Source organism: Botrytis fragariae, assembly GCF_013461495.1.
Source record: "Botrytis fragariae strain BVB16 chromosome Unknown tig00000045, whole genome shotgun sequence".
Taxonomy (NCBI): domain Eukaryota; kingdom Fungi; phylum Ascomycota; class Leotiomycetes; order Helotiales; family Sclerotiniaceae; genus Botrytis; species Botrytis fragariae.
Window position 1 is genome coordinate 2,526,414 of NW_023500991.1, and position 22,427 is coordinate 2,548,840.

General features: G+C 42.1%; 7 protein-coding genes across 7 annotated transcripts; 4 read left to right on the forward strand and 3 right to left on the reverse strand.

Moving 5' to 3' along the window:
* Window positions 1-2,426: 2,426 nt before the first annotated feature.
* Window positions 2,427-5,871, reverse strand: Bfra_003960 (putative dna repair protein rad16 protein; the record flags this gene model as incomplete). Its single annotated transcript, XM_037334365.1, has 4 exons — window positions 2,427-3,082; window positions 3,131-3,842; window positions 3,890-5,703; window positions 5,772-5,871. The coding sequence occupies 4 exons, from the start codon at window positions 5,869-5,871 to the stop codon at window positions 2,427-2,429; spliced, it is 3,282 nt and encodes a 1,093-aa protein (XP_037194452.1).
* Window positions 5,872-7,075: 1,204 nt separating this feature from the next.
* Bfra_003961 (putative dna repair protein) lies at window positions 7,076-9,122 on the forward strand (the record flags this gene model as incomplete). Its single annotated transcript, XM_037334366.1, has 3 exons — window positions 7,076-7,159; window positions 7,297-7,503; window positions 7,554-9,122. 3 exons carry the CDS (start codon window positions 7,076-7,078, stop codon window positions 9,120-9,122), a joined length of 1,860 nt encoding a protein of 619 aa, XP_037194453.1.
* Window positions 9,123-9,920: 798 nt separating this feature from the next.
* Bfra_003962 (putative trm112p-like protein) lies at window positions 9,921-10,451 on the reverse strand (the record flags this gene model as incomplete). Its single annotated transcript, XM_037334367.1, has 2 exons — window positions 9,921-10,118; window positions 10,266-10,451. 2 exons carry the CDS (start codon window positions 10,449-10,451, stop codon window positions 9,921-9,923), a joined length of 384 nt encoding a protein of 127 aa, XP_037194454.1.
* Window positions 10,452-12,033: 1,582 nt separating this feature from the next.
* On the forward strand, window positions 12,034-16,894 carry Bfra_003963 (uncharacterized protein; the record flags this gene model as incomplete). The annotated part of the gene is made up of 10 exons (XM_037334368.1): window positions 12,034-12,234; window positions 12,449-13,296; window positions 13,352-13,550; window positions 13,685-13,738; window positions 13,795-14,349; window positions 14,427-14,483; window positions 14,588-14,977; window positions 15,300-15,598; window positions 16,104-16,658; window positions 16,714-16,894. The coding sequence occupies 10 exons, from the start codon at window positions 12,034-12,036 to the stop codon at window positions 16,892-16,894; spliced, it is 3,339 nt and encodes a 1,112-aa protein (XP_037194455.1).
* A 187-nt stretch (window positions 16,895-17,081) lies between these two features.
* On the forward strand, window positions 17,082-17,589 carry Bfra_003964 (uncharacterized protein; the record flags this gene model as incomplete). Its single annotated transcript, XM_037334369.1, has 3 exons — window positions 17,082-17,092; window positions 17,276-17,343; window positions 17,375-17,589. 3 exons carry the CDS (start codon window positions 17,082-17,084, stop codon window positions 17,587-17,589), a joined length of 294 nt encoding a protein of 97 aa, XP_037194456.1.
* Window positions 17,590-18,234: 645 nt separating this feature from the next.
* On the reverse strand, window positions 18,235-19,404 carry Bfra_003965 (uncharacterized protein; the record flags this gene model as incomplete). Its single annotated transcript, XM_037334370.1, has 2 exons — window positions 18,235-18,812; window positions 18,873-19,404. The coding sequence occupies 2 exons, from the start codon at window positions 19,402-19,404 to the stop codon at window positions 18,235-18,237; spliced, it is 1,110 nt and encodes a 369-aa protein (XP_037194457.1).
* Window positions 19,405-20,827: 1,423 nt separating this feature from the next.
* Window positions 20,828-21,168, forward strand: Bfra_003966 (uncharacterized protein; the record flags this gene model as incomplete). Its single annotated transcript, XM_037334371.1, has 2 exons — window positions 20,828-20,906; window positions 21,011-21,168. The coding sequence occupies 2 exons, from the start codon at window positions 20,828-20,830 to the stop codon at window positions 21,166-21,168; spliced, it is 237 nt and encodes a 78-aa protein (XP_037194458.1).
* Window positions 21,169-22,427: the final 1,259 nt, after the last annotated feature.

Sequence of the window (22,427 nt, forward strand, 5' to 3'; positions counted from 1 at the left end):
AATTCCATCTTACACATTGTACTTTCTTTAGCCGAGTTTTCGACTCGCGTAAGTCTCGATCTTCAATGATGCTTAGTCATCATGTATTTACATCCAGCTGGACTTATTTCGACAATACCAAAACGACTCGAAACCCACCTAGCTATTAGAATTGTAAAAATGTTGAATTTTCGAATTGTGATATCGTCTCATGACAAGTCAGTACAAGATCTTAATCTCAATGATCTTTCCAAGACTCGGAATCTTGATGTCGTCTGAAGATTAGTAATTTCATCCGATCATTAGTTGATCACTCAAATGTATATCTCAGAATAATGTAATTGGATTGATCGTGAAGCAATAAAAACTCACTCGTTATGTGAACACCTATCTTTATATGTTTTTTCATCAACTGTCATATCATGTTTCTATTCCTACTAGTTGTCGATATAGGATTCATTATCCTTCTTTCTAATCTTTACAAGATGTCCAATCGACTCAGCGTCACTCGCGTGTGCACATCCTTGCTTTCCCGCCCCGTTAGCGATGTAACCCTCTCCTTATGAATACTCGAGAACACTACTTGACTCGATATCAAAACGTATTCAGCTTTTGGTAACCCTTATACTTGGCTCTTTTTGCTTCGTACTTCTCTACAGTTCAATAAACTAATATGAAAAACTAAAATTTATATACATAGCGAAAGTCGTTCCCCATAGCCCAAAAACCACGCAGAGGGCAGGTACATTTTGAATACATTTCATATTCAAAGGAACACTCAGCATCTCTAGATGAATTCTTCGAAAAGAAAATACATTGACGACAATCACTATAACTTTCCAAAGAGTTTCCACAATGAGTCATCGATATCAAATCTACGAACTGATACATCGACACTCAGAAATAGTGTAACGAAACAGTGCTAGCTCGCTTTGTCGCATGCTGGTTGGGGTATCAATACATGAAATGATGCTATTCGGGGTTATTACCGTTGACAACACCTCAACTTTGACTATCTACACCTGCGAATTGATCCTACTCCAGTAGGATCAATTCTGAGACATGCAACAAAAACTTACAAGTGGTTGGTCAGATGACCTGAGTGATTCTATTGGTCGATGACTTGACTGTCAATTCACGACCCTGGACTCTAAAGATTAAAGAGCCTTGAAAAATGCAAAGAAACGTTCTAAAAGCTTGGTAAGCAGCTGTTATAGTCATCCAAACCTACATTACGAATTCTGAACTGTCTGATTTTCAATATCGCGTAATGCATTTGGAAAGTTTAACGACTCGGTCTTCAGAGTGGCGTGGAGTAACTTGAGGATCTACGACGTAAGAACACAAAAATCGAAGTGGATAAGGGCTCACATATAGTGAATGAAACATTGCAGTCTACACTCATATCCGTCCTACTTATGTCCAATGTCCAATTATTCAATCTTCCCGCTACGGATGCTTATATCCATACTCTCCGAGAAGTTGCTTCCATACAACCCACGCGTCAACGAGAGAAATCATCTCACACGACACAGATCCATCACACCTCTATGGTTCCCACATCATCAGGAACATATCATCCTACACAAGACATATAACTTCCATCGGTTTCCTATTCTCCACCTACGTCGACTCATCCATCTCCATCTCAGGAATGAGGGAAGGCCCAACAAATTTGTATTCTCCATTTCCACACGGACGAAGTACCAAAGGTTGCTCAACACCAGGTATGGTAGCTATCTTATCATAGATTTGCACAGCGGGCGGCGACCCAGGCTCATTCTTCCCATAGGCGCCGATTTCAAAATGGCCCTTTGAAGTTGCAAAGATGTTGCGTCCTTCGCCTGTAAGTGGATCATCGTGATCTCTTCGCAACGTATCATTCTGGAAAAGTCTATCAAGAGACTCCACCTCGAGGGGTTTGGTAGCACTACATCCGACCTGTGTCGACTGAGGCATATCACCTAACCACCTAACCACAAACCTCACACCTACCTTCAGCATCTTATTCAAAAATCTCACTCAAGCCCCTTCTCAAAAATCTGTCTCAAGTCCCTTCTCAAAATTTATTACTCATAACAATTCATTATTAATTAATCTCTACAAAAATAGATTTTCCTAACCCTTCTACTAATGCCACAAGCAGGCCAGTAGAGAAAGGAAATATCTTTGCATCCGTAAACTCATCGACCCACTGTCCCTCTTCGAACCATCACCTGCCTTCTATCAAGCAAGCCAAGTACACGCAAGCTATCAGAAATTTTATTCCCCTTTGCGCCAAAAAGCTGATGCAAATTCAAAAGTAATATAAAATACTTAAGTCATTAAATAAGAAACTTAGTTCTAGCAGAAACCCAGAAGAGTTTCCCCTCGCGATGAAAATACAGAGAATATTTCCTTCGCTTTTCCCCATTCCATTCAGAACCACCCAACTCCACATAAACCCCCTAATTTCCTCTAAACAAAAATTGCATATCCTCTGGCGTTAAATTCTCCATCGCACTCTCATCAGCATTAATAGTACTATGAATCATATTTGCCTTCTTTTCCTGCAACAACACCATTCTACTCTCCACACTATCTTCAATACATAATCTAGTGATACTGCATGGTCTAGCTTGTCCAATTCGATGACATCTATCAGCACTTTGCCACTCTGCAGCCGGATTCCACCATGGATCGACAATGAAGACTCTGTTGGCTTCAGTAAGGTTTAGTGCGACACCACCGGCTTTGAGGGAAACGAGGAAACATTCAACATTGACGTCGGTCATGAAGTGATTGATGGAAGCTTGTCGTTGAGCGGGCGTCATAGAACCATCAAGCATGACAGTTGTTATACCTGCACGACGAAGACGCCATTCGACGAGCTGAAGCATGGTGGTGAATTGAGAAAAGATAATTGACTTGCTGGATGAGTTTTTAGATCGAAGTTGATAAAGATCATGAACCAAAGCTTCAATCTTTGAAGATGATGTCCAATTTTCCATCTTGATTCGATTGATGATAGAGGACTTTTTGACTTGTACTTCATCCTGTTCGATTTCTGGTTGTTCAAGATCAATGGCCAACGGGATATGACATTGAGGACAATCAGGAGATCCTATCAAGTTAGCGATGAAAAATTGATAGGAATGAAGAAATGACTTACCAGAAGATCTCAAGTAGTTCTTGGCACATTCTCGACAGAAATCATGACGACAAGCAGATTTAATAGCTTCCTCTGCAGTCTCATCACAAATACAACAAACAAGAATATTTTGACCACCTTCACCATTCTTCTTCAAGATCAGATCAGGATGATCAGCAACTTGACGCATCTGCATGATAAGACCAAAGATGTTGGCATAGTTATTAAGCAGGACACCTTGAGCAACATATGTTTCGAACTTTCGAGCACCATTATTCATAATACTGCCAGCGAAATCATTCTCTTCTTCACCGAAAAATTGTCTGTCGACATAGATTTCCTTTGCAGGAAGCTCCATTGCAGATGAATGATCCCGCTTGACACGGCGAAGCATAAATCTATCAGTCAAGATTCGAAGCTTTCGGAATGCTTCCTTTCCAGGGCCATTGTTACCGAACTTTTGTATAGGATTGAGTAGTTCTTGGTTGAAGACGGACACATGTTGCATACCACTGTGATTGCAACCAGTACAGCGGTTCTCACTGTTCATATCCCACTCCAGAGTCGAACAAGGGCATTGTTTACAAAAATAACATGCGAAAGGTCGAATATCGAGGAATCGAACGAGTGAGAAGAATTCACCAATGCGATTTTGCAAAGGTGTTCCAGACAAGCACCATTTGTGATTTGCCTTAAGAGCAAAGCATGCTTTAGCAGAACCAGAGGTACGTTGCTGAATATATTAGTATGAGGAAACTGGAATGGAGTATTAGGTCTTACCTTAATACTGTGTGCTTCGTCAAGAATGACCCGATGAAACTTAATTTGATGGATTGGACTCTTCTCTTTATGAATTCCATCCTTACGCTTGAAGCCTTTCTCTTGTTTTCGATACATAGACTCCAGACTGTTGTATGACATAAGAATTACATTATACTTTTGCAATTGCTGAACGGTGATGCCTTTTGCTTTGGCATTGCTACCATGAAAGACAAAGGTTTTCAAAGTACCATCTGTATAATCGGCAATTTCTTGCTGCCATTGCATGAGCGCAACAGGTGGTATCAAAACAAGTGAAGGCTCCTTGGCGGGAAAATCAGACATGATCAAAGATACAGCTTGAATTGTCTTTCCCATACCCATCTCATCTCCTAATAGACCTCCGCCCCAAGCCGTCTTTTCCATTGCTCTCATCCATCCAACGCCTTGAAGTTGGAAAGGTTTGAGTTCACGATTGATGTTTGTTGGTTGTTCGATTTTGCAGTCTCCAATCTTTGGTAGATCCTCTAATTCTTTCCACATTGTGTGTAACTCAGGATGTTGCTGCTCCAGCCGTTGACGTTCCTTACGGCTACGTCTGGTACTTCTGTCTTCTAAGCTGTTGATAATTTGACGAGCCTGACGCGAATTACGCACACGGGAAGTTGCAGGCTGAATACCAGTAACAATCGGACCTTCATCATCAGAAGTATCAGTTCCAATCATAGAATCATCGTCTGTGTCGAATGTGTCAGAATCCGACACAGGAGAAGGGGGATCTGTCAGAGTAGAACTGGCATTAGATTCCATGGTGTCCTCGGTTTTGAGTTTGGGGGTGGGTGGCTGGATTTCTCGTTTGGTCGTGCTTTTACGTGCTGATGATGACTTGAGACTATTTTGGAAACTTTCCGAATGCCTGTGAATAGCCCTTGAAACTTTGCTTGATTCTTTCTTGATTGAACTTCGTGGAGCAGAAGATAAATTTATGGGCACATCCGAATCTGAATCAATGACCATGAAATCGTCATCATCATTTGAGTCATTGTATTGCGTACTCTTTCCTCGATTTGGGGTTGGAAAGCTGACAGCATTGAAACTACTGGGGATTTCAACCTTGGGCTCAACTTTCGCCTTCTTCGATACACGTGAAACCCTACGATTAACAAATTCATCATCTTCATCGTCCTCACTAAAATCCGCATCAAAAGTCAAGTTGATCGGTTGGACGTTACGTGAAGTTCTTCGTAAGGTAGTTGAAGATTCGGCTACCACTGGTTTGCTTGATTTCTTGTATTCTTGTTCTTGAAGATGGCGAGCAAGTTGAGCATCTGGTGTATTGTCGTCGTCGACTTCGTCATCCTCAGAGTCGACGTATCTTCTTTTTTTGGGATTGAGAGAGTACATGCTATTTTGAAGTGCTCGAGCTCGATCAATTGCGTTTAAGGAAGAAGCACTTTGGACTGGATTTATGGTTTGAGCCCGACCTCTTCGTGTAGACCTAGTTGTATTTGAAGGCCGGACAGGAGCTTTTGCAGAAGCGGGAGTTGCAACACCACTTGTCTCTGGAGTAGAATAGTCACTTCCATCATTATAGTCGTTACTGGTTGAAACTGTGGATAGAGATTGACGCGATTCCGCGGGTTTTCCTTTTCCTTTCTGTTGTGTCTTGGTTGCACTTAAATATTCGCCAATTAAGGAAGGAGATGGAAGATCCGACAAAGAGCCGTCATCATCGCTGTCCGCAATGACCATAGAATTTTTTGAATCGGCCTGTGGTTGAGGTGCAGGAGAGGAAAGTTCATCAAGCTCAAGATTGGAAATTTGTTGTTTGACGGCTAGTTCAAGAGATTAATAGAAGGTACAAGGTATATTGAATGAATCTGAAAATATGAGAGGAGCTTACCAGATAATCGAGAGCTTGTTCGACTACTTCTAGCGCTACCCGCATTTCCTGAGTCTGCGACTTTTCTTGATCTTCCTCTTCCTTTCCCGGTTGACGCCATTGTGAATCGAATTTCACCAAACGAAGGGACGATAAAAAGGCGACCGAGAGGATGTGAAGACGATGGAGGGGTCGCTAGATAAGGAACAAACTTCGATGAAAGAAATACCAACAATTCGATCCCCAAGATTGGCTGAATAATATGCCCCGATAAGTTGTCGTCTGCAGCTCAAAGGGATTATGCAGGTACGACGAAAGATTGGATATAGTGTGGAGGGCGAATTGTTAAAACGGCTTCGAGTTGAGTCTAATCTCAAGATGTTCGCATGGAACTTATCGAATCCAAAGGTCAATCGATATCACCAAGCCTTATCGTGATAATGCGACCAAAACGGCGATTCCAGCACCTAGAAAGATGGAAGAACGGAAGAAAGAGGAAAGTGATTGGAATTATCAAAGAAAAGTTTGTGAAGTTATTCACAATCTTTCTTCAAAGTTTCAAGTGAACGACAAAGTACGGATTATTGGTAATTGGTTCGTGGTTCGTGGTTTGAAAGAGTTTTGAATCGTATTGGAAGATGAATCAGACTGAACCAAATTGCCACCTCCTGGATAAAATAAAAAATTCACGGAACGTCATTCGTCGGATAAAGATGAAAGACGCGATTCGAACACCAGAGTCCACGTTATCACGTGAGTAATCAGGCAGCAGTCGGCATTTTATGGCATTTGATTGGGGGAAACCGAAGCCTTGATTGATTAGATAAGCATGATAAGCATTTTAAAGTGTTTTACTGGGTCCTGCTGGGGTCATGCTAGATCTGGCATGTCATCAGCCATCACGGTCTGTGTGTTGAGAAAACCACTTTACGCGGCATTTCAGATGAGATGTGAGGCAAAAAAGGAAAAAAGAAAGGAAAGGAAACGAATGAAAGTATGAGATGAAAGAGGAATAATTGAAGTTATTCACATTTCGGTTCATTGGATTCCTTCTACACATTCAATACTACAATTCAGTTACCACAACATAAGACAATTCTCAGAGCGAATTCTCCATCAAAGAACGAAGTTGCGACACAATTCCCCGAATTTCTTCATATCAAGACGCCTTATATTGTTTGGACGGGAAGAAGACCAGCACGGAAAGACTACCACTGATCTCTTTCGGATTGTTCGGAATTGACAAGACTCCATACTAGAAACAAGGGAAACAATATGTATGCCATTTTCACTACAATCTTTCACATCATCTTTGCTAACTTTTAATGTCACAGGAATCCTCCTCCACCACCCCCTCCACCTGGAGGTCCCAATGCTCAACCAGCTCCCAGAAGATCAATTCGTGGACCGTAAGACTTCAACTCAGCGTCGAACCTTCTCACTTACTGATAAAACTATAGTCAATCCGCATTGACCGATTTCCTGGCTGTAAGTAATTAAATCATTCCACCCAGTTACGACTCACACTCACTGATCATTTGCGCAGGCTCATAATATCGATGCCAATCAAATTCGTCAAGATGCAAATGCTCGTCGAGCTGCTGCACTCGCTTCACAACAAACGGCTGAAGGAAATGGAGATGAGGACGAGGGAGAGGGAGAAGATGAACCAGCATCTGCGCCTGCGACACGTACCCGTTCTCGCCGAAATGAAAGTGAAGCACAAAAGAATAAGAGAAAGAAAGAAGAAGAAGTATGGCTACGTTGTGCGCTGGATTGAACCAAAAGCTAACAAATACATAGAAAGCAGTTGCCAAAATCAAGGCCTCTAAAAGATTTCAACGCCAAAGAGCTTTTGGATCAGATGAAGATATAACCGATGAAGATGAAGCCGCACTTCGATTATTTAATGAAAGCATGGCACCTTTACCTGATCAAATGGAAAATTGTGTACTTTGTGAAAAGAGATTCACCGTTACAGCATACAGTCGAGCTGGTCCAGATGGAGGTCTTCTTTGCCCACAATGTACAAAAGAACTCAACAAGGGAGAAGGACAAGCAAAAAAGAAACGAAAATCTCAAGCTGGAGCACAGAGAAGAAAGATTCAGAGTAATCTCCTAGATGGTGTATATCCAGGCGCTAAAGACTTGATGACCTTGTGTATCGAAACTTTAGCCAAAAATGTCGACATGGCCGATGACTTGGGAGATTTACCAGAACCACTCATGGATAAATTATCAGCCATACTTTCCAAGAGGCGTCTTTTACGTTCCAATACTTTGAATTTATTTCTTCAAAATGGTCGTGAAGTCGTCACCATCTATGAAGGGGCATACCTGAACTCAGATGACTACATTCGAATATTTCAAGTCGTACCAAGTGTCAAATCATTACGCATCCGATCTGGTATTCAATTCAAAGACAAAGTAATGGAACATCTTATAGCATCTACTGTCAAACTTGAGCACCTGAGCTTGTCTGGTAGTAATCTCATAAGCGACGAAAATTGGAACCGCTACTTCACGGAGAAAGGCTCACATCTGAAATCTTTCAAGGTTTACTATACAGATGGTCAATTTGGTGATGATCAAATAGATGTTATCACCAAAACATGCCCTCAATTGACTCGTCTTAAAATCACCCATAACCAAAAAGTCACTGATGAGGGTGTTGCACATATTTCACGTATCTCTACTCTTCAACATCTCGGTTTGGAAATCCAAAAAAGCAAAGCCTCGGAACCATATGTTCAGATTCTTGATAGTATCGGACCCCAACTACAAACGCTCTCTCTTGGTCAAGTCCATGAAATTAACGACTCTGTCTTGAACGCTATTCATGACAACTGTCAGAACTTAAACAAACTCCGCATCACGGACAATAGCGTCTTGACAGATGCAGGTTTCGCAAATCTCTTCACGAATTGGTTGAATCCTCCCCTTTCCTTCATCGATCTATCTAAAAATCGTCATATCGATGCCTCCGTCCCTCGCGATAATCCTGACAATATCGGTCTCTGTTCCCTCGGTTTCGAAGCTCTAATGGCACATTCAGGTCTTACTCTCCGCTATCTCGATATCAATTCTTGTCGACATATTTCCCTCTCGAGTTTTGAAAAAGCATTTTCACTCGAAAAGGAATATCCGGAATTGGAGGAAATGAATATTAGTTTTTGTCAGGAAGTTAATGATTTTGTAGTTGGAAGTATCTTCAAGACTTGTCCGAAATTGAAGAAGTTGATCATTTTTGGAGATTTTAAGGTTAGGGATGTGAGAGTTCCAAAGGGGAGGATTCTTATAGGTATGCCTAATGCGATGGGGATGCAGATTGAGGGGACTGGGGATGGAGGTGATGGGATGAGTGCCTGGTGAGGGGAGGTAGAGGGAAGAGTGAGGGCTGGAGATTGAAAGGGCGATTGGCTGTCAAGGAGTTTTTCTGCAATACCGGGGCTGGATGTATGTAATGTGGTGTGATTTGATGGGTGAAGTGGGGATGGTTGAGACTTGAGTGGATTTTATGAATCAATGGATATATGCATGGTGTTTATGGATAGCTAGTAAAGCTATGACTTGTATAGTTTTATGAGTCAAATTTGTTAGTATGTATGTTGATGTAATGACGATGACTCTTTCAAAATGGAACTCTCTTTATACTGTATGAGTTTGTGTGTAATGTGATTATCTATACTGATGGTCGGTATCATGTTTGGAGTGAGCAAATGAAGTGAACTAGAGATTGCAGTTGGATCCAGAACTAAAATTCGAATCTAGAGAGTTGTGGTGTGGTAATTTCTGTGAATTTTTGTGCTTGTGAAATCAAGCTTGGGATTGGGATTGGGGCTTAAGAATATGTGATTTTTGGGTATCTTTTTATTCTGTTTCTTCTCCACGACTGAGCTGCGCGAGCCTATTTCATACTTGTGCGTTCGGTACACAAGATGATTTCCCCCTTTCTCAATTTCCCAGTGTCTTGTTTACACATAGACCGTACAGCATGCCATTCTGACACTTCATCTGTTCTCTTCTCCTAAATTCTTCCCATCTATGACTCCGATTTTTCGTTTCGTCTAGCAATCTAGGGTACCTATTTCCATTCAGATCTCACCCAGCCCATGAAATCCACAACTTCCAATTCTCAAATTCCAACTCACACATCCATCCATCCAACATCTAAACCAAATGTCCCGGCAACAAGAAATTTCCAATCCCTTCCTTAACACGATACTCATGTCCACAATTCCCACAGACTAAACTTCCTTCGTCGATTTCTGTTTCCAAAAGAAGCGTATGGAGTTCCTTCATCATTTTTTCGTCTTCTTGGAGGGTTTCGGGGGTGGGGGGTGTGGGGGGAAGAGCAGGGAATGAGAGCTAGAATATTTTGATGTTAGCATCTTTTTTCTCTCCTGATGTTTTTCATCTCGGAATGATTGCTCGACTTGAGCGCGGAACAAAACTTGCAAATGGGCAAAAGAAGGGCAATCATCCAAAGAAAAGCGCAGGGGGAGAAAAACATACCTCGGAAGCAATAACACACAGCGCCTTCCAATCAATCCGCGGCAGAATATTGAGAAGTAAAGCAGTGTTTAAAGGTATATCGTTACTAACAAGCGAGCATTCTTTTGGATGAAGCGGAAACGATGCGCTGGTTGATTTGCACGCTTTCACGGCGCAGGTGAGGAAATTGAGAGTTAGGAGTTTCATTTTTTTCTTTTTCTTTCGGAGGTGCGCGGTGCGCGATGGGCGAATGGGTGGGTGAGTCCGTATGCGGGAGATTTATGTGGCGATTGATATTTGGCGTTGTGTATACCCAGTATTTGAGAAGGAGTTGGTAAAATTGGTGGTGGAGATGGAAGCTTGAAGTTGTGTTGTGCGGGTGTGGTGGTGTTATTAGAGTAAGGTTAAGAGGAAATTATTTTTTTGCGTTCGCGGGGGAGATAAGATTAGATTAGATTGACGCTAAAGGGTAGTGGCTTGGCGTGGAGTTTGACCTCACTTCATGGATGTCATATTCTTACAAAACGGCGCTTACTTAAGTTGAGTTCTTTTCAATGAAGGCGGTTTTTCCTTTTAGTTGTGAGTTGATGTGGTTTCGTTCAATTGGTTTTCGATATGTTCAATATATGCATGTGATGCGTCATTGGTAGATGGCTGTAATTTGTTGTAGGGGGGGTTGTAGAACAAGGTAGTATTATGATAGATTGGGGTTTATTGGACGGATAGGAAGCTGAGATGCAAGAAAACCCTCTGAGAGCGATAGCCATTGGTGTTATGGAAGTCAAGGATATTTTCGGAATCAACAACTGACCTGGGTTGAAAAGTAGTGACGCTGCCCAGCTAGATCTCTTGACAGCTCTTTCCAAGAGATATTTGGAATGTCATCAATTCTGGGCTCTCTTAGAGATATGATGTGGGTGCAGGTGAAAGATATTATTTCAGGAACGCCCGAAATTTAGTTGAAGATATTCATGACTGTTATGTATGCCTGAGATTCCCCGTACCACGTTCCAAATGACGGAGTAGGACTTTGGTCCGAGTGGAACATGGCATTGTTAGGCTACGTCTTCTATTGTATCTTGCCATTTTAAGTAAATATTGGGTAAGCATCTGTGGGAACATCGCTGCCATTCATCTGGCTATCCCGTAGTTGTTGTATGATCCCCCCTCCCCCCTCGTTAAAATCCCTGCTGGTCAACTCGAATGAGCTCTCGTCATTTTCATTCTGCACAGCACATCGGTTAAATTCGACCTCGAAGGCAATTCGAAGATTTCACTTACGCATATATTTCCGCATTGGACTTTTGCAAGGTTGATTGTATCGATACATCGAATCATTAAGCGGGAGCAGACCAATACTGCCTAAATGGGCCTTCAATCATGCCTGACGAGATTTGGCGTCAATTTCAGGGATAATATCCACTAAAAATGGTCGATTAGTGTCCGTAGCCCGAAGCGGATTGCCAGGCATCTACAGGGGGCTTCAGCTGTAGCCGTCGAGCCCTAGAGATGCCTGCAAATCTTTCAACTTGCATACACACAGAACTAGGTATCTTTTGCAGAGTAAAGGAAGTTCAGTATCAATGTCTGAGGCATCAATATATTGATAAGTTACCTGGAATTTGGTCTTCAATCGTCCGTCGATTTCTGCTTCCGTGGCTGATACGTTCTGATACATGGAAAGACAGGGTTTTTTGTGTGAAAATAATGTTCTATTCCCATCAACTTTCTGTTTAAATTTCAGAAAAACGACTCAGTTGAATCATCTGTTTTTCGTGTTGTTATTACCATGGCCTCTTCAGGTAGCTCAGAGAATGAGGGGCTAGCTGAGCTCCTCAAAGAGACGTTGAAGGAGCTACGAAATATCTCCTCAAAGCTGGGTGAACAAAGCAAAGCAATTCAAGCTATGACTAAAACGCAATTTCAACCTCTATCACTTGCCGCTGAACAGCCGATGGACAGCAACACGACCATGAGGAGGCAGCCTATTGTAAGCGCTTCACCACCGGCAGATCAGACTGAGCGCCTTGAAGATACCCATCCTCCAGGGGAGGGCGATTTTTGGGGTGATATCGATGAAAGGTTTTTCTCGGACAAGATTCCTCGAGATTATCTGGAATTTGCAAGTACCCTGATTAACAATGAATGCCTGCTTCTTTCGCGGTTCTACGTGCAATGCTGATAATATTATCCATTCATTGTAGATTGAAAATGAGTTATACTATAATCAGGATAAATCATCGCACTTGGAAGATGAGCCGCAGGACACTACTACGTCAGAAGCTGGTTCTGTTATAGCTCCCCAGTTTTTATCAGCAGATGAAAGTAGGATCTCTGCTTCTTCCGCTGCGAAAGATGCTCCAGATATTTCAGCCGCACAACCAACCAGAAGACTAAGTGATTCTTCAAAAATAAACAATGATCCGCAGATTACAGCCGCTCAGTCATTTAAGAGACCAACTACTTCCTTAACGATGAACAGTGCCCCGGATATCTCTAAAATACGATTTTTGAGTAAATCAATTGCGTCCTCAGCAGATAACAGTGCTCCGCTACCATCTGCTGCTCAGCCGACAAGAGAGTCAAGAGTTTCCGCATCGACTGAAAGTTCGATGCAACGTCTGGGAACTCATGGAGAATCAAAGGCTTGGGATCGGTTCAAACGACTACCCTATGATCATCGACTTCACCTGAACTTTGAATCTTTCCGGGATTTTCTCTCTACGAAGGATAAACTTCAAAATTGTGACTCTTCATTAGAGGTCATAGATTGGGTCCATCAGCAATGTTTTTTTTATTACAATTTACCCCGAGTCAGCAGTAATTGTTCTTATGGTAGAACATCGCAGGTGTTAACGATTGCGCCTGATACTGATTCAGGAAGATTATGTACCTGTGATGGTACCTGTTACGACTCCTCCCATACACCCATGAGTCCCATTGCAAACGTTTATTCACGAAGGAGGAAAGCACAGCTCCAAAGACAAGCTATCGGAGCAACCAATGCACTAACGGGGAGCCAATGGGGGAGTAAACAATGGAGGAGAATAATGTTAGTCAACCACAAGCTGCACGGTGAAAGTCTCAAGGGCTAATGTAGTTCCCAGACTACTCAAGGACATTTCGCGTATATACAAGTCGATTGAAGATCTAGAACGTAAGGTAGAAGTTGAAGATCTACTGGGGTATCACTCTACAGGTGAAGGATTTACATGGGAAAGTTTGGGGGACCTTTTACCCAAGTCGGATTTTCAACAAGAATGTTCCAGAATGCATGGCGCTCTCATGGCTTGTGCAAGCGGCTCAGTAATTATTATTGTGAGGAAAGTGGCGCAACCTTTCAACTTACCTTCTACGAAATGAATGCACCAGCTCAACTTCGTCACGGTATTTGGAAAACAGGGGAATTTCGCAGAAATAACGTTCGAAACTGGGATCAGGCTATCGTCGATGTGAAGAATAGCGATCTTCTTCTAAGGCGCAGCTGTGTTACGGTTAGTTCCACATTGTAAATCCCCTCGCTTTTCATGCGAAACTAATCTGCAATTAGATTGTTGGAATTATTGGCTGGTTGCAAATTTGGTCACCCGAAAACTGGACCACAGTATTGCTAACGTCTGAAACAACGGAAATATCTATGGATATATATGAAGATGGTGAGCAAGCCGTTGATCGTGAGTTTATTGTGGCACTTTCAGGAATCATAGACCGCAGCACAAGAGCGGTTATTCATCATTGGGACGTTCTCGCAGATTACTTTGAAAAGCTACTCAGTGAGAGCGACACTTTACTAGAGCCTGAGTTACACGACCTCTTACTTGTGGATGATTCAAAATATTCTAAGTCGAAGAAATACTTCTGGGCTTTGAACATTTTAAAGGAGATTGAATCAGATATCGCTGCAGTCATCTCGCAGCTTGAAGGGTTCATGGACTTTTCGCAAAACTCACTGTTGAAGAAATACTTCCCTTTACCAGAAGGCAAAATAAGTACACAGCGAGAGAGAATTGTGAAAACTGTTTTAGGTGTGTTGAAAGAAGATCTCACCAGGCTACAAAGTCGTTTTAGTGACCAGCGAGAGCTTACCAAGGATCTCCGAGACGGCGTATGTATCCTTGTCTTCTTCATTCCCAAACACCTTCTGATTGAAACAACAAACTTGAATGGTCTAACTTAGTGTAGCTGTTCAATGCTAGTGCAGTCATGGAATCGAGAGCTTCGACGAGATTGGGAGAGAATGTGAGACTACTCACTTTCGTGAGCATATTTTTTTTGCCATTATCGTTTACCATGGTGTGTTCCAAATTTCCGAAAAATAGACCTAGTACTAACTCAAGGATGAGTCAATCTGGAGCATCAATGACAGCGCTCTAGAGCATATCGATATCATGATTGGTGTCGCAGTTGTCTTGGGCATAGCAACCTACTTCGTAGTTTTCAACGTCAACAACATCGTCTTCCTTTCAAATCAGATTATCAAAAATCTAAAAACGGGTGCCATTGAGCATATGAAGAAAAATGAGGATACTGTATGGAAACAAAGAGGTGAAGGGTTGACAGAGCCCGCTCTTGCAAATGAGCAGAATGCTACTCCTTCAAGTTGGCGTATTCCTCAGTATGTATGGTTGTTGGCTTGGAACTGGATTGCTACAATTGTGGGTTACATATGGAGTCCAAGGAGAAAGTTATTCGAGCGGATAGCCAAGGAGAAGGCGAAACAGACGGAGCAGGGTGTTTGATCTGATTTACGTTAGCCTGTGAGAGTGTCAAAGTTGTAGATCTAATTGAGATCTATTGGGATCCAAAATTTATGCATCCGATATATTAGCCAGATCAGATGAACGAATTCCAGAATTTCCAGTATCAATACATCTATCTTGTAAAACTACTTTTGTGACGTGAATTCTTGGAGATGATGCTAAGAACTCTCACGTGACCATGTACAATATCCCTAAACTATTGAGGCGGGGGTGGGATACACCTACATCTACATACAGATACTAGGTTCACCGCGATTGAAAATTGAAAGTCTGTTGTCTTTGATTCCATGCTTAGATAGAGTATAAACCCTCCATTATCTTCCGCAATTGGGAATCCAAGATGGCTCCACAAACTACCGACTGGGCAGTCGAGCTAGTCAAAGGTCGAATGACCACAACTAAAGAGGGATACGAAGAAATGGACAAGCAGATGTCACGCATGGGCTTGAAGGGTGCTTATAGTCCGGCGAATGTCTATCCTGGATCTCCTTTCACTCCGAGCTCGAAGCCCACACCAGAAGCAGTTCGTGAGAAGGCTCGATTGTCATCACAAGAGATATTATCGGATTGGAATACATTGCGGGCCACTGTTCAGTTACATGCAAATATATTGGAGAAATGTTGAATTAAAAAGTCGAGGAAAAAACAGAGAGAAATGCTTTTGGAAGCTTGGCAAAATATGTCTACTACACATCGTCTTGATTACGAGGCATATAGACAAGAGTGTACAGGACGCATACTCACGGGACTTTCGAGATTTCAGGAAGCTTAAAAATGGCCTTATATCAATCTGGAAGACCTGAGTATCAAATCACAGGTCATTTTCATTACTAGTCGAGGGCGCAACCCTCCAAGCGCATTCGCTCGCGCGGACCTTAATGCAACACACCTCGGAACTGTTGCGCATTTTATTCCTGAGCCAGCTTTCCTTTCATGCACTGTTCTTGGATTGTGACAAAGTGGAAACATATGGAAGATTGGTCTCATGGGAGGAGGATGATGCTGCTGCTGAACTGATGTTCACAGAAAGACAATTCAGCCCTGGTAGAGGTTTGAAGGCATTTTAACTTCAAGAAAAAATGTATCCTTTCCTCATCAGATGTTGTGAGCTTATTCTTCACGACTCCACCAAATCGGGTGCTTTGCTCGACGCAAATACTCCAACGGGTGTTACACCGGATTCTTTCATTGCTCCAGAGCCCACTGCATCTGCCGTCACCGAAATACTTCTATCTCTATCTCTGGCCACCATTTCAGCGAGAGCACCGTATCGTTTACCAACGAACATCGATTTTGAGCGCCTCCGTGAAATTTTTGCAGCAAGACTTTCAGCAGCAGAAGACTATATCTTTGATTTGAGGGAGGATCCTGGTTTTTTTTCTGACACCATTAACGATTGGAGCGAGCATCGGAATGATACATTGTTAGACACAAATGGCAACCCACATCCGACTGGGCCACACACTCAGGATTTCTGGAGCCGCGTGGTTAGAAAAATCATCGATGACGGATATTCTAATCACGAAACCTGGTTTATCCTTCATCGTCAAGCTGCTCTATCATGCATATTGCTGGAAGAATACAAGGATGAAACTTCATATAACAAACAACTTCCCAAGGAATGTCTCATTGCAATTCTGAAGCTTGGGGAACTGTAAGGACAAAACTCCTGCCTGATGTTCACAATTTTGAAGCTAACCATTATGAAGTCTCAAGATAAGTGCCGAAGCACCAATCAACTATCTCCAGAATATCCAGTCCTCGCCACCCATCCGACATCACTTTACATGTGCTCCGCAAGCACCTGGTATAATCAACATGCATATATTGCCAAGAGATGAGAAAAGTCCATTCTTTCACAAACCGTGGGGTCTTTTATTGATTTTGTAGGACCGGGAAAAACGAGATTTCTTTGGATTGACAAATTTCATCGACGCATTTGAACAGTTGATGTAGGATCAAGAAGAAAGCAAAAACATATCTTCATACATTGCCGACAGATTCTCAGATTTAACCATATTATCTCGAGCTCTTTATGAAATCGAGAATTATTAGCCTTGGGCTGCGACTTTCAATGATGAATTCAATGTAAGAAAATCCTTCACTTTCCCTGGCCTCCGTTGAATTCCAAACTGCAGTTCAACGATGGTAGTCTCTTTTGTATATGAGGCCAATCAGGACTTTCAGGTCATTTGACAGACTTGAATTTCTCACATGTTGAAGTAATTTCGAGAACGAAGGTATTTTCATACATTAAAAACTCACTTTTAGCTTATTTGTTGAGACCATGTATCCCAAAACTGCCCTTCGATTTTCCACAATCAAGTCACAAGCTTACCGTCAATTTGCAGAACAACCACCAGCGAGAAGTGCTCAGAATCACAATGAAAGATTTTGGTTTCAACAAGGATTATCTCGTGTATATGGACTCTGTTCTGAAAGGTATCGTACCCTACTGCATTTCGGGTGACGGCAAGTTCAAATATCCTGTCAATAAAAAGCGTACAAAACAAAATACGGAACAGATGATTTTGGCTGAGAAAAATCTCGATTGTTTCTGGCACAGCGTCGGAAGGGTGATCTAAATCACATTACACCGGAAGTTCAAAAATATGTTTTTTGAATGCGACATTTTTCGCCTATCGTATGAGCCTCGAATATTGATATAGGCTCGGTTTGATTAGATCTGAAAGAGGGCGACAGATTTAGAGGGAGGGGTATCCTTGTTTAAAACTGAAAGTCATTATCTAGAAATGAATAACACATTCGTATTGAGTTTAAGCCCTCACTCGTGTGACCTGTAACCAACAATGAGATTTGAATTCTTGAGCACTTGTGGAAATATGACAGTACTTGACGCGTCCTGTTTTGAGTTCTTAAGGGAATGGATTAGCACAAGCATATTCTCACTGCTCACGATCTAGTGAAAGATTTGGACGGATTAGGAATGGACTATTCAAAATCACCGTGCTGACATCATGAGCCTGGTGAAGGCTAGCTAGACACGCATATCGTCAAAGTAAATGGATGAATCATGATTTCTGGGACCAGCCTAAAACTTTGAGTGTCACAAGATCTAGTCGATGAAATACATTCACTTGTTCTCATCTAACTCCTAAACTATATCCACCAACAATGCCGGAACGCACTGGAATCTCGGAGATACCCAGAAAATCTAATCATTCTCAAGACTCCGCGAGTTTCTACGATAATCCTCTCATCCATACCCCTCACTTGTACTGATATCTCAGCCATGTATCCCTCCTCGCTCGAAACTCATTGACGGCATGTCTTGTGACACCAGGACTACTTTCATAAGTTTCCCAAGTCAAGGTCTCAGAATCGGCCCACTTGACCAAGAACTTGCTATCCAACTTAGTCTCCTTGTTTTGCTGATCTTCGAATAGAATGTTGTATTCCTTCTTTGGCTTTTCATTTCTTCGGCCCTTGATGTTGCGTTGCCAGTAGTCCTTCACAGCTCTGGCATCAACAATTTGTATATTAACCCAGCTAGGTTCTATTCCGGGGCCCCAATGAATAAGACACTGTGGGCCAGTTTCTTGTTCCTCAATAATGTAAATGGTCGAAAATGAAAATTCGTTATTTTTGGAGAACGAAACCATGAACAGAGGTGTGCCGTCTGCTTTTATATCTTTGCGCATGAGTCCCTTGTGACTACGCAGAGTCGATGGAGGTTTTGCTTTGCCCTTGTTGGCAGCTGCATTTTGATTTCTGCTCGAACTTGCATCAGCGTTTTGATGTTTTTGGCTAGGCGCACGTTTCTGAACCGCACGATCTTCCTCTTCTTCTAATCACAAAGTCAGTATTTGTGGATTCCCAAGAGCTAAAGAAAAATGACAGAACTTACCATCATCGTCGAGGATATCATCTCTTGTCGACATTTTAGTGACAGCCTCTTTTGGTACACTTGGCCAAATCAACCACTCCGAGCCCACTCTTTTCTGTCTAGCGAACTTCTCATCGTCTTCTTCATTATTGTCTCCGTCCCACAAATTCAGAGCGCGTAGCCAATCTGACGCTTTGAAAATAGCACACTTTCTCATTTCCTCGCATCGGCCGTTGAGATTGTACATCACTAACTCACCCTCGCTTGTAATGACTTCATTCTTCGCAGCCTCGATGTCATCCGTCGCAGTGACATAAATACTAGGAGGATTTCTTCGAGGTCCGTTCGCGGCACCATAGTGAAGAGGGAGGAAACTGCTCGCAGTCTTGCAGCTGAGACTCAGGATATCGTAAGGGCGAAGACCTATCTCCCAAGGAGTAAGGGATTCCTGCAATTTAGAAGACTTTCCTCCTGGGACCTGGTCATTGGAGGGATCGTGGACGATGTAGAGAGATTCGGGAACTTTGTTCGGAGGATGGCGGAGGTCGTTCATGATTGTTTGATTCCTCGAATAGTTCAAACTTGTGGTTGTATTAATTCGCAGATGAACGGAGAGAGCTTTTGATGATTGCTGGAAGGTAGGAAAATACCGGTTTATGTAGAGTTGGAGCTGTGCAGAGAACAATGGGAGAATATTCTGGCAACTATAGCATTGTCTAGAAGAGCTCAGGTCTTCGATGATCGAGAAAGAATGTATATAGCGAGAAACCTCGGTACGTGTCTCAAGTCAAGCAAATACTGAATGAAACTCGAATGTTCAGGGGGAAACGCCCATTCATGAAGTGTAGAATCAGAGAGTAAGTAATGAAGTGAATATTCGGAGTTGTACGATAATGAAAAGATATTAATGGCGAGTTGGAGGATCATAATTATAGGAAATCAAATTAAAAAGATTTAATGCTCAGCTTCAGTACTCTCGCGGCTTCTTTGGTCAGAAAATTTAGACAATGATATTTTGATGGTGCAAAGAAGAAATTAGATTTATCTAGTAGCTAGCTGGTTATTGTGAGAATGAAATAAGTAACCGCGGTGATTTCATAGACAAAAGTCTTCGTTTTTACATTCAAATGTATTAACCATAGCATAAATTAGTGCCATAATCTTTCTACAATCTTATGGTGATTATTGATGCAGTGTTCTATTCAAGGCTCCGTTTTCTCCTTCAATACATGCATGATTATTTTCGCAACGTTTTCATAACCTCAATTTATACCAATACAAGCTTTAGTTTCTAAACTTCTCTACGTAATGTGAAGGGTGCCACGTTACACAATTTAAACTTGACCTCACCATGATCATATCCTGCCGTGACATCTATCAACTTTCATCCTTTGAAAATTGTTTGTCTCATCCGTCTCCTGCTCCACGATAATTTCAGACTATGATGGTATGTGCATAGAATTTTATTTAGAGTGTACCAACGCAGTGAAGCTGGAAAAAGTTGACGAAGAGAAAGCGGTCAATCTGACGACCACCAAAAGAAGAGCATTCAACCTGAATCTAAAATCTACACAGGTCAATTAGTTGCAAATTAGATTTCTATGTGGATATCAGAGGCAATAAAACTTGTATATTTCACAATCATCTACTCAAAAAGACATTGGGTCTCCTCGAACGGTGCTTGCACAGAAGTGTTAGAAATCCGGGTGGGCTGTCGCTAAGCAATTCGGTAAACCTCAACAGTTGAAAAAGGGAGCCAATCAGAAAAATTAGAACTTCTACCATGGCAGACCATAGAAACCAAAGTGGTTAAATCTAGTGCACAGTCCCCCAGATTAATTCAAAGGTACTCTTTACCTTCTTCAATCCCTCAATTAACTCATTGCACTTAAGCTTCTTACATCGATTTCTTCAACCTTTTGCCGTGTGCTTTATCTATCGAACAACTTGCTTTCATTGAGAGCATCAAAGACAAGATGAATGACCTCGAAGAAGCCGAATTTATGCTCTTCCTAACCAAGGAGAACAGAACCATGGCCTGGCCCTCTCTTGAAGGTTGGTTAACCTTTCTTTGGTCCCTCAAATACTGCGTCGTCTTCTTCCGCAATGTGTTTGATCTTTGAGATTGTTTGTTGAGACTTACTGAATCGTAATCATAGCAAAAGAAGAATTCGATTACAAGAATAAATTGTTTGCTGAGGCGCATAGGCTGCAGAACCGCATACGAATCGAGCCTGAGCAGCTGGCAAGGCAACGCCTCAGAATGGCAAAAATAAGGGCAAGGAGGCAAAGAAGACAAAATTCCAAGAAGGAATAAATAGTCGCACACAAGGTAAGAGTTTAATTTATTCAGTTTCTTTAAGAATCAAAGCTATCTAACCTCGATAAAGATAGAAGTACCTACCCACGATCATCTCCTTTCCCAACCTAATACGACTTCTTAATACCCTTTGACCTCACTCTCCTCCGCCTATCAGCATTGCTCTTCCCAAAAACAATTACATCCTCGATAAAAAGCATAGCCAACGATCTTCCTACGAACTTAATAATCAAACGCTGTCGCAATAATGATTTGCGAATGTCTGAGCGGGGAGTGATGGAAAGGCGAGGAATGAGGAGATTGAGAATCAACTTAAGAGGGAAGATATGTTACAAAGGAGCTAAATTAAGCTGGTGGAATACCTCATACAGTGTGCACAATAATTCTTCATTTCATGGGTCTTGTTTCCTCCGGCGGCTTTATTGTATTTTCTTTGGTCATCGCTCTTTAGCATTGGAGTTTCGGGAGTGTCTCTGCCGGAAGAGCTGCTTTTAATGTAGATGGGGGACTTCAATTACACTGCTTTAACAATCATCGATCCTGCAATATGTGTACGCAACAACCGTGAGACGATACTACCGCAACACCAACTTTCTACCACCTCGCTCCTGTAGCTTCAGATATGTGTGATGCGTCACAATAATCTGCTACCATTCTCTCATTCTTAAACTAAAGCACCATAGGCTAATCGTTTATATTTCCAAAGCAGACTTATCGCAGATAGCTGAACTACAAGAACAAAGCCGCCGATCCATACAAAATCGACGTCAAATTTTCAACACTCAACTTCGAAGGTCTCCATGCCTCTTAGACAAGAAATGCTCGCCAGCCCACGCAGTCCTTGACAAATCAGTCTTCACTCGAATCCTTGCAATATTAGCCATCAACTTCGGTTCCTGAAGCCTTATGTACTGCCAAAGACGCAGATCTTGAGTTGGATGGACACAGCATATAAAGTTTGATCCAGCATCTTCGCCGATAGAGACACCGGAATCAACACTGAAAGACAATAAAAGATTGTAATTGCGCGAGCACACGCAATAGGTTACCATTCTTGGAGTATGCTCTTGATCTGACTGGTAATAGTATGAACGATTCATATCCATAGCGTCTCAGCACTGCTCAATCTAGTCTGTCGAGCTCAACAAGCTCGCTAGATCACTGTAGAAGGCTACTGTAGAAAGATCCTGAGTTCTGTCACCGTCTTAGAAACACTTGAGTTAAAGAGAAACTTCCTAATGCCTTCTTTGGCGCAA